A 17300-nucleotide genomic window follows, 5' to 3' on the forward strand; every position below is an offset into this window, starting at 1 on the left:
TCCTTTTATTGAACTTACATCAGACTCTTCTCTTGCTTTCAATGTTTTTTTACCAGTACAGCTTAATTTACTACCTACATGTAGTTAGTTTGTTATTATTTTTTTCCTCAAAACTGCATTTATAGTTTGTTTTACTACATTAATAGTTACGGATAGTAAAAAAAAAGAACACTGCAAACTTATACTATTCGTGTTGGTGCAGGGACTTCAGAAAGCGACGCTTTTACCGGCATACTAGCTTCGGAGTTGTGTGTGGGCTATGGCCATCTCGCTCTGCATTTCACCTGTCTATGTGTGCACAAGAACATCTCTGCGTCTGCATAAGGAGGACGAGGAGATCCTTGGGGTGCTGTCTCCCATCTTCTGGAGCCCTCACGCTCAAACCACTACTCAAATACACCATCTTTGTTCTTGGAGCAAACGACGGTGAAGGTACATACTCTTGTTTTATTTAGCTCATTTCTTGGTTCAATTATCGTTTTGACATCGTTTTATTTCCATATGAGGAGAGTGAGTTCATGGGTGCTGACAAACTGTTTGAGTTTACTGGTGTATGTGGATGATTTATATAAAATTAATAAAGGTGTTACTTTATGTTATCTTTAATTTCTAATGACATACATGGATAATTTAGATTTAAATTTATGGGATACTTGGATTATGTTTTGTAATAGCATAGGTGAGTAATTTATATATAAATTAAGGGCTTCTTTACATTCTTGCAATGTCGTTCAATATCCTTTGACACAATATGGACCGGTTGTTGCAGGAACAGCTTGTAGCCAACTTCTGAGGGTGACCATCCGTAGATGGCGAAGTGGGAAAAGGTGTGGACGATGGTCTTGTTAAGCTTTCATTAATGGTTTCTTAAGTTTCAGGGGCCACAGGGAATGGCATGTTTCAGATGTATTTTTCTTGCTTGACAATGAGATTAACATGTCCGGATATAGCTGCCATGTGGAACAAAGTGGATAGAATGTAGTGTTCTTGAAAAAAGCATGAGTGATGTATTGTTTTCCTGCTTTCCTTGAAGTAGTAAACAAGGTAAAATGACACAAAAAGAGAGTGCCCAAAATATGCATTTCTGATAGTTAGTTGCTTGTTTTCCCTCTAGATCCCTATTTCTTTCAGAGATGCAACATTTGAATCTACATAGACGCTAGCATCAGAGATGGAAACGACAGCCGATTTGGAGGCATAGTATCAACAAAATGTCTACTTCCATAAATCCATTTTGTGAGATAGGCAATGGTGACCGTCTCCGTAAATAAAATAATCACCTCCAGAAACCCTTAGGTATTTTAGGAGACAATTGTATTTTGTGATCACCTCCGTTTAATGTTTGAACAGTATCTCATAAAATCATTTTTGTAGCAGTGAGACCTTGTTCCTTTGTAGCAAGGATTTGAGAGAGAGAGACGAGGAAGATGGAGAGAGGTGGAGAAAGGCAGGAGGACTGTTGTATAAATGAAAAGTAAAAAATGTATGTTCCTTTTTAGTAGTGCAAGTGTAGACCGTGTATAAATGATATGCATACTTGAGTGCAAAAGGAAACGTTCCAGCTTAATCAAAATACTTGCAAAATGATTTTTGAGGACCTGTTAAATGCGTGCAATCCAGGTAAGTGCAGTGGCCAAATTAAATGAGTCCACACAAGCCCAAACTTCCCATCAGCATCAGGCCAGTCTCAATAGAGTTTTTTTCCTAGTTCCAATACATCTTATTTTGAAAACAGTGCAGAAAAATTTCATTTCTACAAAACTTTCTCTGCTCCTACGAAACTCTTATCATCTCTCACTACGTTAATACAATGTCATATCAGCGTATTTAATATCTATGAAACTGATGAGATCATATTGAAGCTGACCTCACAATTTCAGCGTCATCCAATTCTAGGTATGGTTATAGATTCTCTAACTTGCATAGTTCAATTTAGAGTGTGTTTAGTTCCCTATAGAATGAAAAATGCAAAATGCCAACTACTTTGAAATGATGAAATACAAAATGCCAAAAATTTTCAGGGTTATATTTAGTTCCATCCAAAATGCAGAATTTATTGCTCTTATTAGGGCTTCTTGAGGCTCTTTTGGGCTTGTTTGGCCTCTTGAGGCCAAAATCTTGAAAGCCTAAGTTTGGTTTTGGTAATTAATAACACCAAGTTGCTAATGCCTTGTGTTTAAGTAATTTGAGTTAGGCATAGCAACACATGTGATGAAGGTGCATAGTGGCATGGAAAGATGGCCACATGATCACAAAGGGATGAAGCATGAAGTGGAGATCATGGTGATATACGATGAGTAAAGTGATCAAAGCAAAGGTATAAACATAGGGTTTTACTTTTGTCGGTCTAAGTTGAGTAGAGAAGTGATTGACCAGATTTAGGATAGATAGCCGACTATCAAGAGGGGAAATCACGGTCATCTCTTGAATCAAGTGCTACTAGGTCCATATCTTGAGCATATGCATTAGGATCTAGTAAAGTGCTAAACTAACTCCTTTGGTGAAAATGTTTGTGAAAAGCTAGCACACATGCACTTTGGTGGTGGACACTTGTTGGTGTTAGCACATTTACAAAGGAGGTGGCGTTCCTAGGGTTGAGAAAATTAAGTGTATATTTTCTGTTGCGCCGGTGGGAAATATGGAGAAGTCGCGGGAGTGTTTCTCACTGAGAAACACTCACCGGACGCAGTGCGCAGAGGCACCGGACACTGGCCTAAGCGTCCGGTGTGCTGACAGTGCTTGGCCCTATTAGGGTTGAGCACCGGACGCACTGCACCGGACGCAGGGTATTCTCTGTTCATGCGTCCGGTGTGGCCTGACTTAAGCAAAGGGTGTCTGACTGAGAGCACCGGACGCTCTGAGTGCGTCCGGTGGTGTGCGTCTGGTGTGAGGGGGTTTTGCAACCCTCTCTGCGCACGAGTCCGGTGAGCACCGAACGCGTCCGGTGCTCCGAGACCGGTGATCGAGCGTCTTTGCGATCCTCTCTGTGCACGGATCCGGTGAGTACCGGACGTGTCCGGTGCTCACTTAACCGCGTCTGATGGTTCGCAGGTAGCCGTTAGAGATTGACGCGCGAGATTCAAAGGTGGACACATGGCTATCTCCTGAGCACCGGACGCAGCGGGTCGAGCGTCCGGTGGTACTTTGTGAGCGTCTAGTGCCCCCGATTTTAGCCCAGTGAAAGAGCCAACGGCTCTATTTGTTGAGAGGGCTTATAAATAGGAGGTGGCTAGCTTTGGGAGGTTCGCTCTTGCACATTTGTTTACTTGAGACATACATTGAGCTAGAGAACACTCCCTCCACTCATCTCCTTGCTTGATTGCTAATCTTAGTGAGATTGAATGAGATTCAAGTGCATTGCATTGAGAGTTGCATCTAGTGGCACTTGATCCTTGAGTTTGCTGCGGATTTCTTGTTACTCTTGGGTGTTTCCTGATGCCCTAGACGGCTTGGAGCAGCGGAGGTGTTGAGCTCGTGATTGGAGATTGTTTCGAGCCTCACCAAGTGATTTGTGAGGGGTTCTTGAGTCTTCCTCGCGGGAGATCGCAATTGGCTACTCTAGTGGATTGCTCGTGGTTTGGAGGATCCTCATCTTGTGAGTGGATGTGCGGCACCCGCTGAGGGTTTGGCTTTGGATTGCCAATTAGCTCGTGATCCATCAAGTGGGTGTATCGCCACAACGAGGACTAGCTTGCCGGGAAGCAAGTGAACCTCGGTAAAAAATCTTGTGTCATCTCTTGCGAGGATTCTTCTTGTGATTGTGATTGTGATTGTGAGTAATTGATTGGATATATCTCTACTCTACAACGTTGGTATAATAATCACACTCCATTCCATTACTTTCTTGCACTTTTTACTTGTTGTATAGTTTGTGTAGCTTAGTCTTCTTACATAGGAGTGTAGTTAACTTTAGTTGTGCTTTGTTGTTGTGACTTAGTGTTTAGCCTTCTTGCTAGACTTGTTTAAGTGGCTTGCATAGCTTAGTTGAGTTAGTGCTAGAATAGCTTCGCCATTTGTTTTACTAATCAACTTGTCTAGTTGAGTTTGTAGAGAATTTTTAAATAGGCTATTCACCCCCGCCCCCTCTAGCCTTTTGGAGCTTTCAAATCTAAAATGGAGAATAATAACCTTTTTATCAAAAAATTTACATGATGTTTAGTTCCATTATGCAAAATGATGGACCAAAATCCAAAAAAATTGGATGAAAGAGGAACTAAACACCTCCTTAGTTCCTCTTTTATGAACAAGTTTTGCCTTTCTTTTCTCTCTTCTGTAGATTTCTTATTCAGTCTAGAAATTCATAAGAGTCATTCTATTTTTTTTTTCAAATGTTTCTCTTAAATAAGCATGGCTTGATATGGGACGAGTCAAGATAAGATGACAAAATCAGGTGTAGCTTTAATTTGTTATTCGGGAAAGCTTTAATTCTTTTATTTTGTTATTTGCTAGACTTTGTTGTGTGATATCACTCGATACGGCACGCTATCTGGTGTCATGTTATTTTTCCTTTTTCAACAATCATATATAGGCTATGTGTATTTTAGCTATACAAAACCTAACTAATTGCATCATCTTTACAAAATCTATATCTATATACTCTTATAAAGTTAAACCTCATTAGATGTTTCTCTTCATGCAAGGGCATCTACATCCTTTCCCACTAAGTGATGCTATTAGATGTTCCATCTCTTCATACAAAGTGTCCACATCATTTCGCATTAAGTCCATGTCTTCTCTAATTAATTATAAAAAAATGTCCATGCTATTTCTATTATGTGTGATACTTTTAAATTTTAATCTATTAACATACAAGTCATCTACATATATATGTTGTTTGTTTTATCACCTATTCCTCTCTCTCTCTCTCTCTCTCTATATATATATATATATATATATATATATATATATATATATATATATATATATATATATATTCTATTAGTTTACTAATTTTTTATCAGATCCGATACAATAAAGTACATGTAAGTTAAATTCGTGTATATTATATATACACACACAGTTTATAGAATATCATATTTATTTTTAAAAAAATGACACCAAAAGCATCATTTTTAAACCCCACGCAATTGTCTTACCATGCAACATGTCCACGTCAACAACATCCCACTAGCACATGCAACCATCTCCCCATGCAAAGTGTCCACATCAGCATTCACTAACACATGTCATTATGTCTTCATTCAAGCTATTCATATTACCAAATAACATCATTACTAACATATATTTAGTTGTCCACATCAGAATGCTAAAAATCATGCACTAACATGAATTATGATATTTTATTCATTCATATTAGTAAATATAAGTAGTATAATTTGATCTGCGATTTTCACAGTAACGTGCGAGGCATTCTTCTAGTTACTCCCTTCTTCCCAAAATAACTACCGTTTTGGGTTTTCATATCACAAATTTGACTGGATTTATAGAAAATACATGCAACATTTGTATCTCCAAATAAATTTGTTAAAAAAAATAGATTCAAAGATCTTTCCAATGATATTAATTATGTACCATAAATATTAATATTTTTTAATATATATTTAGTCAAAGTTATTTCTTGGCAAGTGAGAACGACAGTTATTTTGGAACGGAGGGAGTATCTAAGATTGATAAATTAAGCTTCCACTACTAAAAAAGTGAAAATGTGATATGGCTTTATGAAAGGTTCTAGAAAGATATGTTTTCACATATATATGGGGGAAATACTTTTGACACATATACACATTCCTCTAAGTGATCTATGTTTTGGGTCGATCATGCAATAGATTGATGCAACTTAGAAGAAGAATTTGCTAGTGTTAAAGAGGGACTACTGGATTAACAAAAAGTCTAATAAAAAACAAATCAGTTGATCAAACGGAAGCACGTAGCTCTGCTCCATATATTCAATCATTGTATAATACCACATCAAAATACTCATATATAGGAGATCTTGCACTTGAAGAAATGTTGGTGGAAAAATCTACCTACCTCAAGTGCAAATGTGGTGGGTGTCATATTGATGAAGTACTTCAGCATACCTTGCATGTTGTTTTGCTAGTGTCGTTTGTGACTCACGGTAGTGTAACTTTGTAAGCCATTGACAAAAGGGACTATAGGTCCAAAGTGCTCGTGTATGACATATTTGATATCTCCTATAAAAAATGGGTTAAGTCAAATATATTATTAAGAGCACAGATCAGCAAATCAACTCAGTTGCCATGGCATATTTAATATCTCCTATAAAAAAGGGTTAAGTCAAATATATTATTAAGAGCACAGATCAGCAAATCAACTCAGTTACCACAATGAAAGATAGCACATTGTTCCATCAAAAAAAAAGATAGCACATTATATATATTCTTGTTGCTCAAAGTTTTAACAGGGTACAGAAAAATCAAAGGAATGGAATATCAAAGCTATCCACTTCATTAAGGCATGCTAAAATACATTCCTGCCTTAGAATACTTCAGCTCTGAGATCTCCAAGAGACTCTCTATATCCTCCTAAATACTGAAGATAGAGATTTTATTGTTAAACTACCCTCCAACAGTTTCTCTAAATTGTTGTCCAAATATAGTCATCTTGGCTCTCTAGAGGCGCACGAGATATAGAAAAACTGTTGTAGAGTGACAAGATATAGAAACCGATTCTTTTGCAAATGACTCTAAAGTCCAAATGATGATTTACAAAATGAGATAGAGATGCTCATAACAAAAAAAAAACTTGTGTCTTCTCTTCTCCAGCAATAAGAGTAGGACACGGCTAACGTGGGCACAGCCATGCTATTGTGGCACGCCGCACGCACGCAACTGCCGAGCCCTCCCGCCCCCCATCTCATCTCGCCTATATCTCCGGTGGGCGGTGGCGAAATGGTCCTCCGTTGCCAACATAGGAGATTAAGATTTAGGAGTACTCTGGTACGGTCTAACATAGGTACTTTCACCTTATAGGAATATAGGATAGATAGATGAACTTAACCAAAACTTAGATTAGGCAGGGTGATAAGGAAGGTGTTAGCGCTAGAGTGACAGCAAATGACTAAAGAAAGAGCAGTTTCCAATTTTTCAGCAAACAAAAAAATAATAATAATAACCATGGTTGGTTGGCCATGGTGGGCCCACCCTGCAAAATACACACAGGCTTGTGCATGCCGCATATGCGTCCCCTCTTCTTTTCGTGGTGTCACCACGTTTTCCCTCCCCCTTAACTGCTTCGCTCCTTCCTCAAGTACTGATCGCTCAGTCCCTTCCGGCCTCCCCAAACTCCATCGCCCAGCAGGCCACGCCGAAGTTGAGGGCCCATCGATCCATCCATCAGGTTATCGGCGAGATGGACGTGAAGGGTAGTGGTGGCCGGCCGCCGGCGGTGCAGCTGCAGTCCACGACGAAGCGCCGGGCTGCGAGCTCACCATGGGTACGTATGTAAAGCTCAGTTTCATGCGATTTCTTCGTTTCGATTTGGAGAACCCTCTCTGTGTGCGCGATGGTGTCTCAAGTAAGGAGCAGCGCGTTTGGTCTCCGTCGTAGTTATTACGGGCTGGTAGGTTCTGCAATGCAACTGACGGTTCTTGGTGAGTTCCTCTTCCTTCTTGGTGCTTTCTTGGTTCTTCTAGGTAGCAAGGAGTGAATTGTGAACCTTAGTTTCTGCAAAACTTCTACTGCCGCCGTGTGATTCCTGGGCACGACTCTGGTTGGATCATTCTTGAGTTCAAGTAGCAGATGCGTTGTGCTAGTTCCTCGTCCAGTATTGAATCCATGCAGGCGAAGGTTTACGAACGGCACCTATTCTCGTGCTGACATTCAGGTGTCAGTTAGCCTCCTTTTGGTGTTCTATACGTTGGCCATGAATTTCGTGTTGGCTTTGCTGTAAAAGTACTGTCGTTTTGAGCCATGCATGTTTGTCCCTGACTGATTTCCACAGTCCATGAGCTGGACTCCATGGATGAAACGGTAAATGCCAACGATGCTGTATAATTCTTTCGATCAGCCCGTTTTTGCAGTCGTATATTTATTGGAAGTATGTACGTAGTAGCTTATGGTGCCCATAGATTGGTTTGTTGTCACTTCACTACTTACTCCGGGTTGTTTGGTCTGTCTGAACTGTCTTTGTCATTTTTTTGAACTTAGTTCAGACTCTTCTGTGTTGCTTTCAATGCCTTTTGGCTTACTACCTGCAATATCTACATGTTATTTGTTACTCTTTTTTTCCTCAAACATGTACTGTCTGTGTTACTAGAGTAATAGTTAAGACGGTAATAAAGCACTGTAGGGGTGCAAACCCCTCCAGTTTCCCTAAAAAAAGTTACAGATGGTATAGAGAAGGGGGGGGGGGGGGGGGGGGGGGAGAACAACACTCCAAACTTATTATACTGTTCGTGTTGGTTGGTGCAGGGACTTCAGAAAGCGACGCTTTTACTGGCATACCAGAGCTTCGGAGTTGTGTATGGCGATCTCTGCATTTCACCTGTCTATGTGTACAAGAACACCTTCTCTGGGAAGCTGCGTCTGCATGAGGAGGACGAGGAGATCCTTGGGGTGCTGTCACTCGTCTTCTGGAGCCTGACGCTCATACCACTGCTCAAATACATAATCCTTGTTCTTGGAGCAGATGACGATGGAGAAGGTACATGCACTTGTTTGTGTCCAGTTCTTTCAGCTCATTCTTGGTTCAGTCAACGTTTTTACACTGTTTTATTTCCGTATGAGAAAAGTGGGTCCAGTGATGCTGATTTCCATTGTGCTCTGCTGTGTATGCAGGTGGCACATTTGCATTGTACTCGCTAATGTGCAGGCGCTCAAGGATGGGGCTCCTGAACAATATAAACAATGGGTGTTTATCGGTATACAACCAGAAGGAACCTCGTGAGGAGCTAAGGAGTAGTTTGGCGATAAAATCTTTCATCGAGAAGCATTACTCGCTTCGTGTGGTGCTGCTGCTCTTCGTTCTGATGGGTACTAGTATGGTTATTGGGGATGGCGTCTTCACCCCAACAATGTCAGGTAAAGAACATTAGGTTCTTGTGTCCATTGAAATGGTTTCCCAGGAAGCTGGAACTGCACTTTTAGTGTTCTTAGAGCACTCACAATGCAGACTCTATTATAGAGTCTAAAGTTATTTATTACCTCGAACAATGTGGACTTGGAGTCTAAATAAGACTTGGAGTCTTATTTTTTCTACCTCTTTCTTCAATAAATATGCTGCCACATCAGCAAAATACCATAAATAATATGTAATTAAGTGTCTTGGACTCTGTGATAGAGTCTTGCATTGTGAGTGCCCTTATAAGGCAGACGCCTGCGACACCTTAACTGAACTCCTACTGTAACTTTTTTTATAGTTTCTCCTTAATACAAAGATGGTATAGTGCAGCTGTCCTGAATATTCTTTAGGAAGAGAGAGAGAGAGAGCGCTCTGCTTAGTTTAAATCATGAATATCTCTTCAGTTTACTGTACACCATGTAAATTTTTTTAACAGTCAACCTGTTCCTCTTTTTTTTGGGGGGGGGGGGGAAGTTTAGTAACCTAATCCCGCAAAATCTTACTGCAACTGACAGAGATGATGCCCTTTTTTCTGCAGTTCTATCGGCAGTTTCTGGACTCAGAATTAAGTTTCCAGAATTACATGAAAGTAAGAGGCTGTTTATACATATTGCTCGTAATGATTTACTTCTGTTAGGAGCAGATGCTAGTTGACATTTTTCAGGTTACTTGTTAATCTTTAGCATTGCACTACTAACTACAAATGAAATGGTTTTTTTTTTGTGCTTGTGTACAGATTACACTGTGCTTTTTGCCTGTTTCATTTTAGTTGTCCTTTTTGCGCTGCAACACTACGGAACCCACCGTGTTGGGTTCCTATTTGCTCCAATTTTGCTTGCCTGGCTTGGCTGCATTGGCGGTATCGGCATATACAACATATTCAAGTGGAACCGTACTGTCATCCGTGCTCTGTCCCCATACTACATATACAACTTCTTCAGGAAGGCCGGCAAGGATGGCTGGAGCTCACTGGGAGGGATTGTTCTATGCATTACAGGTTCACATCTTCTATCTAACTCTGTATTGACTAAAGGTTCAGTTTCAAGCTGTACTTGGGCATTTCTAAGGCCTCTATAATTTCAGGTGCTGAAGCAATGTTTGCTGACCTTGGGCATTTCTCAAAACTTTCACTAAGGGTAACTATCTTGTTTTTATAATAAATGATAGTTTTGCTTTACTTGCTGGATGTGCCAATTTTCCGTCATTAACTGTGTCAACAGAACTTTACTGAATCTTTTTGTTGCTTTGTAATGGCAGCTTGGATTCACAATAGTTGTCTATCCATGCTTAGTCCTGGCTTACATGGGTGAGGCTGCTTATCTGTCTAAACATAGGGAGGACCTACAAAGCAGCTTTTACAAAGCTCTCCCAGGTGAGGTGGCAATGTTTTGCCGGACTGACTGAAGTTTAAGTTTTCCACGCTCATTTCGTATCACTCCTTTCCATAAACATGTAGCATCACCATTACTTTGATATTTTTCAGTTAGTTACTTAAACATTCAGAGACAACACATTTATGTACTTTGTTCTTTACATCTAGATAGTGTTTAGCAAAGAAGTGATGGTAATCATAACGACTAATAATACACTGAATGTAAAAAAGGAATGGGCGGTAGTGAAATATGTTTTTATTTAATGGTAAGAAAATTGAGTTCAGCAATGAATTAAGTGGCTGGCTGGATGCATACTAATCAGTCCATCATAAAGAATAAAAATATATTAAAAGGAATGACCCCCCAAAATCCATATCAGATGACATAGGAGAATCAAAATTCTACCTGAAATCGTGAAAAACAGATCATATCAAAAGCAAATAAGAAAACATACTAATAGAACAAACTAGAGAAGGGTGAAATTGAGATGCCTACTGCTGAAGGCGCGGATTACGGTCAAGGACAAGGCAGCAGCTTGGAAATGTCATCCCGTTGCAGCTAGCAGATGGAGTTCGATAGGCCTTCACAGGCCTTATCCAGTGTTGTGGAATCCAATAATGGCCCAAAATCTGACTAAAAGGCTTCAATACTTTCCTTAGAAATAAAAAAATATATATGTAGATTTTAAGAGGAAACAAACATAGATTGTATGATTCATAACAAACTACTATTGTCTTATACTCTACCAAAATGACCACCATTAAAAGCATTTAAATGCACACACCAATTGAGTATGTTGGGTTTGTGGCATCTCTATTGTAGAAGGTGAATAACAACTTTTTCTGTCGGTGAGTTGCCAATGTAATATACCCCTGGTTAGAGAGCCCCATTTAGTGCTGACGAAAATCATCACCAAAACCACCCTCAAGCTATCCTCTTATTGTAGATATGATTAGCATGGCGCTAGCTCTTTGTGGTTTGATGGTCCTCTATCTTATCTCATACAACTCTGCTTAACTCAAATTGCTATTGTCCTTGTTGCCCTCCCCCCCCCCCCTCAATCTTGTTCTTTGTCCCTAGCTCACCGATGTCGCTTAGCAAAAGCTAGACCCCCATCATAGTCTCCTTAGGAGTGTTGCTTTCGCCCATTTGAATAACAACTACTACATTCCCTTCAGCTCTTATGAGGGTTTTAATATTACAATACATGTGTTCCCATTTTGGACACTAGAATGCAAGATCCCAATGCCTCTTTAATTCCACCTATGTGTTGTTGATGTTCCTCGTATGGATCCTTTAGAACGATCGCTTGAAAACTTTGTACAACCTGCGGGGAATTTGAACATCAACAACCCCGGCCACCACCGAGCAACTCGCCCATCTTGATTTCTAAGAACCACTCCAATCGTACCATGGCCGTCTCCAATGTTGCAGCACCCTCAATAGCTCCTTGTGTTTGATCGGGTGCGCGAGTTGCCACAAGTCAAAAGTTGTATCAAGTCTCAATACATAGCCTTCTTCATTGGTATTTTTGGTTCATCATGCCTTCTTTTGTTTCTCACCATCGGTTGAGACTACATTCCATAGAGGAATATTATAGCGGACTTCTCTGGGCAGTAGCTCGGGTCAACCGGATCCCTTGCCCATGTATATATATGTCCAACGGGCCGTGTCGGGCTAGCATGGCCCGACGTCATGCCGTGCCATAGGTCGTCGGACCGTTGTGGGCCGTCGTGCCTAGCAGGCCGTTCATTTTTATGAGGCCGCTATCGGGCCGACCGTTGGAACGGGTCGTTCCCGTGCCATGCCGCGTGCCTGGGTGCTGGCCCAAGCATGGCTTGGTCCCTCGGGCCGGGCCAAATCATCGGACCATGGGCCGGGCCATCGGGCCATGGGCTGCATGGCCATGTATACCCATGTATGCGGTGCAGCTTTGGCATCTTTGCACCCATCAGTGCTTGTGTCCACTCCCGAAAACTATGGGTTGTTGTACAATCCAAGAGGACATGTTTGATAGATTCCTCGTACAGGCCACATAGATTGCAATTTAGCACTAGCTCAATATGTCTTTTATGAAGAACTTCTTTGTCAGGCAAGAAACCATTCACCAATCACCACCAAAAGACCAAGACCTTTGGGGCAACGTTGGTCATTTGCATCTAGGGTTTGACTATATATCAACATGGTCTTCGCTTGAAGAATGTGGAATACCAAAACTTACATGTATTTCACTTAGACCAATGGCATTCCCACCATCCCATGATTACCTATCAAGAACATCTGTGTACATGGCAACATTCTATTCTCTTATATCCTTACCATGTAATTTCTCCCTGGTATGCCAGGATGAACATTTGTAAGATTGTTTGACCAATTTTAAGAAATATCAATATCGCCTCCCCTTAATTATCGTTAAGGTCAAATGTTGATGGCATTGGAGAGGCAAGCTCTTCCCTCGCCTTCCTACAAAATCGGTGTCAACGTCGATATGTTGCACTATTACCACCTATTGGATGTTGGGAGTTGCAAGCCAACCTTCTTTTGGTTCAAATTTCAATCACTCTACCATGTAAGACCCCACGATTCAAGGCTAATGCTATCCAAGTGGGTCGCCCAGCACAACATGGACTAGGAATATAACCCATCTAGGCATAGCTAGTATGTGCTGCCGAGCCAGGCCAACCACTTGCCATGACTATGGCCCATCGAAGCTCTGTGTCGTGTCAGGCTGGTCTTGCAGGCGCACTAAGCAGCCTAGTATGCCAAACTTTTTTAGCATGTCAAGGTCATTATAGAATACTACCAATTCAAGCACTTAGGTCTGTATTATGTTGTAGAAATTTTGCATGCACCGCCAGATTTTAACCTTTGCGGGCATACGAGGGCCAAAGCCCATTTTTCTCTCATGAGAATTTGATATGATTGGGCACATGAAAGGGGGTACTAGCTAGAGAGCAGAGCCATGTTTTTCGCAAGAATGTTAGTAGCCAAAGAGCAAAGTGTTGTTGTGTGCATGTTTCTATGCTTGTGCAAGTCGTGGCACAACACCTAGAAGACTGGATCGTGGACATAGAGTCGTCTCATTGGTGAGGCATCAAACAATGTCAGTGGGCCATCCATGCTATTATGTCATGTCAGGCTTGAATTGTACTGCACTAGGCTCGAATCATGCCATATCGAGCCACTTTTTTGTACTGTAATAGGCTCAAATCATGCCATATCGAGCCACTTGTTTCATGCCATGTTGAGACTCTGTCCTGGGAATGGCCTGTCAATCATGTCGGTCCATGTTCGTGTCATACCAATAATATCGTGCCTTGTGCAATCTATTGGACAACACTAGCCAAGGCCTCGTACTAAGATTTACATGGTTCTTGGTATCATCTCTTGTTTAAGGCCACGAAGATGATTGGCTTCACCTAGTGACCATCCTAAGTCAGAACCAACTCAATCTTATTTAGGAGTATGCCTAAATGTCTCGCATAGAGCTAAATGCAATCTCCTCTATATTGCCATAAATGGATCCTCAATTATGAAGTTCCTGCACATAACTTGTGATATTTGGTACCCCGTAGTACATCACAAAAGGCATGCTTGCTCACCATATTTTTTAGTATGTGTGATAGGATATGGTATGAAATTTTAGCAAATCGAAGATTGAAGAAATTTGGTGGGTCAAACATCCTTGACCTTGACCTCTGCTCGAAAGGCAGCTTTATGTCACCACCTTACATCCTGTATCCTTTTTCCCTTTTGAAATTTGAATGAGTTCTTGTTGATCAAATGACCTAGAGAGAGAAACTTGCATCCCTACTTAACATGTGTATCATCAAAAGGTCATGCCTAGTCCTCTGTTAAGTATGAACATAATTTTTCTTGGAGAATGTGTTTCATATCATGCCCATAGCAAAAGAAAATGGCGGAGATTGAAGAGAAATAGGCCAATCTCGCCTGAGTTGGAGGGTAGGGTGAAGCTTGAGTGAAGAGAAAAAAAAAATAGGTGCGAGTAGTTCAAGCCAACACTATGTCATATACATGTAGCAAATCTGTCTCTTTATGTAGCTGAATGAAAGTACCTCAACTTTTCCTTCTAATTTTCCTGAATCTATTTCTGTTCCTCTCTCTTTTTCAGACAGAGTGTTCTGGCCTGTTCTGATCATCGCAACACTAGCCACAGTTGTTGGGAGCCAAGCCATCATCTCAGCTACGTTTTCCATCATAAGCCAGTCCAGGGCTTTGGGTTGCTTCCCGCGGATAAAGATCGTGCACACATCAAGCCATGTCCACGGCCAGATCTACATACCGGAGGTGAACTGGGTTCTCATGTTCTTGTGTCTGGCCGTCACCGTCGGCTTCCGCGACACCGAAATGATTGGAAATGCCTATGGTACAAAATTTCCTAGAATCTTTCGAGATGCAGAATTGTAAACAATCTGTAACATTTTTAATCTCTTGTGTTTCAGGGCTTGCTGTGATCTTGGTGATGTTTGCAACGACATGCCTGATGTTCCTCGTCATCACCATCGTGTGGAACCGGAGCGTCGTCCTGGCAGCGCTCTTCACGATCGGCTTCGGATCCATGGAGCTCATGTACCTGTCGGCGTGCCTCGCCAAGGTGCCCCATGGCGGGTGGCTCCCACTGCTGCTGTCGCTGGTGACTCTGCTGGCCATGTCAACGTGGCACTACGGCACGAAGAAGAAGGAGGAGTACGAGCTGCAGAACAAGGTGTGCCTGGACCGGTTCCTCGGCCTGAGCTCTGGCATCGGGCTGGTGCGCGTCCCGGGGGTCGGCTTCGTCTACTCCAGCGCCGCCAACGGCGTGCCCCCGATGTTCGCGCACTTCGTCACCAACTTCCCGGCGTTCCACCGCGTGCTCATCTTCGTGTCGCTCCAGACGCTGACGGTGCCCAAGGTGTCGCCGGAGGAGCGGTTCCTGGTGGGGCGGGTGGGCGCGCCGGCGCACCGCCTGTTCCGCTGCGTCGTCCGGTACGGGTACAAGGAAGGGCGGCGGGACCACTTCAACTTCGAGAACCAGCTGCTGATGAAAGTGGTGGAGTTCCTGCAGCGTCAACAGGACGCCGCCGCCGAGGCGGGCGGCGACTACTACTACTCCGGGTCCGTGGAGCTGTCGGTGATCCCCGCGGCGCCGGCGCACGCGCACGGGCAGCTGGCGGACGCGGACTCGGCGCCACCGATGGCGTCGTGGAGCACCTCGTCGTGCGAGATCGACGCCGGCGGCAGGAGGGTCCGGTTCGAGGAGCCGCGCGGGGCCGGCGAGGGCGGCGGCGGCAGCGAGGAGGTGAAGACGCTGCTGGAGGAGCGGGAGTCCGGCGTGTCGTACATGATCGGGCACACCAGCGTGCAGGCCCACGAGTCGTCGCCGGCGGTGAAGAAGTTCGCCGTCAACGTGGTGTACGGGTTCCTCCGGCGCAACTCGCGGCGGCCCGCCGTGGAGCTCGGCATCCCCAACACCTCCCTGATCGAGGTGGGCATGACGTACAAGGTCTGAGTCTCTGGCTCTGACTGACACCTCGCCGCCGACGAGCACAGTAGCTAGCTGCTGAACCCCACAGGAGTTGCAGGCTACTGTAGCTCGCCGGCGCAGTAGCATATATATGCTTCTTGTTCTTGGTAGATAAATGGACGACGTACGACGAAGAAGAACTAAACCGGCAGCCGGAGCAAAATAACAACTCCGTGGCAATGGTTTTTACTGCTCAGAGAGCATAGTGTTAAGACTTTATTGTAATCTAATCTAATGTGTGTCAATAGGATGGAGATTAGACTGTAGACAACTGCCATTTGGAAGGCGTGATAATTTTGCGCATTCCTCTAGAATTGATCTGTTTCATGATAAGATCTTTATATAAGCTGATAGGGATCATTTAGGCCCCGTTCGTTTCCCAGGATTGACTCTCATGAAAAAGTTACACTCGGAATTGCTAGTCAAATTATATAAGTTTTCAATAGCCGAAATGATTCCAGGCCTTAAACTGCGGAAGTTTTACAGGGTAATTTACCTGTTTCGAACACGAAAGCTGTTGTGTTCGAAACAGGTCTTTTAGTGGTGTGGCGCTGTTTTGATCGCTCGTTTGCTCTTTGGGCTGTGGAAAGATGACCTGGCCCAGGAATACAACGTAACCCATGGGCTACAAATTCGTGCGTACGGCGTAGGATGGTCACAGGCCAATAAAGGCCCAAAGAAAGCACCATGAGTCATGAAAGCGAGAAAGGTGTGGGCCACTGGGCCTCTACCTCTCCATCCTATACTCCACTGTAATTAAGGTGGCGTTTGTTCCTTGCTCAAAAACAAAACAAAACAAAAAAAAGCTGCAAAATCCACTGTTCCTGCAACTGTTACCCTTAAAAATCGTGCGCAAAAGCCACTGTTCACCACTGTCGCTACCATGGCTGCTCCCATCCTATCCTAGCTATCCTCCCAGCAAAAAAATCTCAAACACATCCTATCTATCCATGACACATGACACGCCCCCCAAACCATGGCGCCTCACACCTGTCGCCCGCCCAGTTCGAGCGGCCACGTACGACGCCGTCGTCCTGGCTCTCGCGCCAGCCAGTCGCGCGCGGCACGAAACCATCCGTGGCCCAGAGCTCTGCAGGCAGACGCCAGTACGCCTCGCCACGCCATGTGGTGGCGCCGGCTGCAACGTGCCCTGGCAGCAGGAGCCGATCGGACCGGAGCGCCCAACGCGAACCTGTCCCACGGGCAAACAGCGACAGCAGCACGGCGGCATGGCGCCCCTTGCCCGGCCGGCGTTTGGTCACCCCGACACGCGTGCGGCGGCGTGCCGCGATGTGGCCTTCACTCCCTGCACATGCTTGGCTTGGCTTCAGTTCCGAGCTCCAGGCGTGCATGCGAGCGAC

At 43.5% G+C, this 17300-nt stretch overlaps 1 protein-coding gene across 1 annotated transcript; it reads left to right on the top strand.

The window, feature by feature from the left end:
* On the top strand, window positions 7196-16205 carry LOC8061597 (probable potassium transporter 13). The gene is made up of 9 exons (XM_002437386.2): window positions 7196-7416; window positions 8394-8625; window positions 8760-9002; window positions 9581-9631; window positions 9779-10039; window positions 10126-10178; window positions 10300-10414; window positions 14548-14802; window positions 14879-16205. The coding sequence occupies exons 1-9, from the start codon at window positions 7333-7335 to the stop codon at window positions 15922-15924; spliced, it is 2340 nt and encodes a 779-aa protein (XP_002437431.1). The 5' UTR covers window positions 7196-7332; the 3' UTR covers window positions 15925-16205.

The sequence above is a fragment of the Sorghum bicolor genome, chromosome 10, assembly GCF_000003195.3.
Source record: "Sorghum bicolor cultivar BTx623 chromosome 10, Sorghum_bicolor_NCBIv3, whole genome shotgun sequence".
NCBI classification, from domain to species: Eukaryota; Viridiplantae; Streptophyta; class Magnoliopsida; order Poales; family Poaceae; genus Sorghum; species Sorghum bicolor.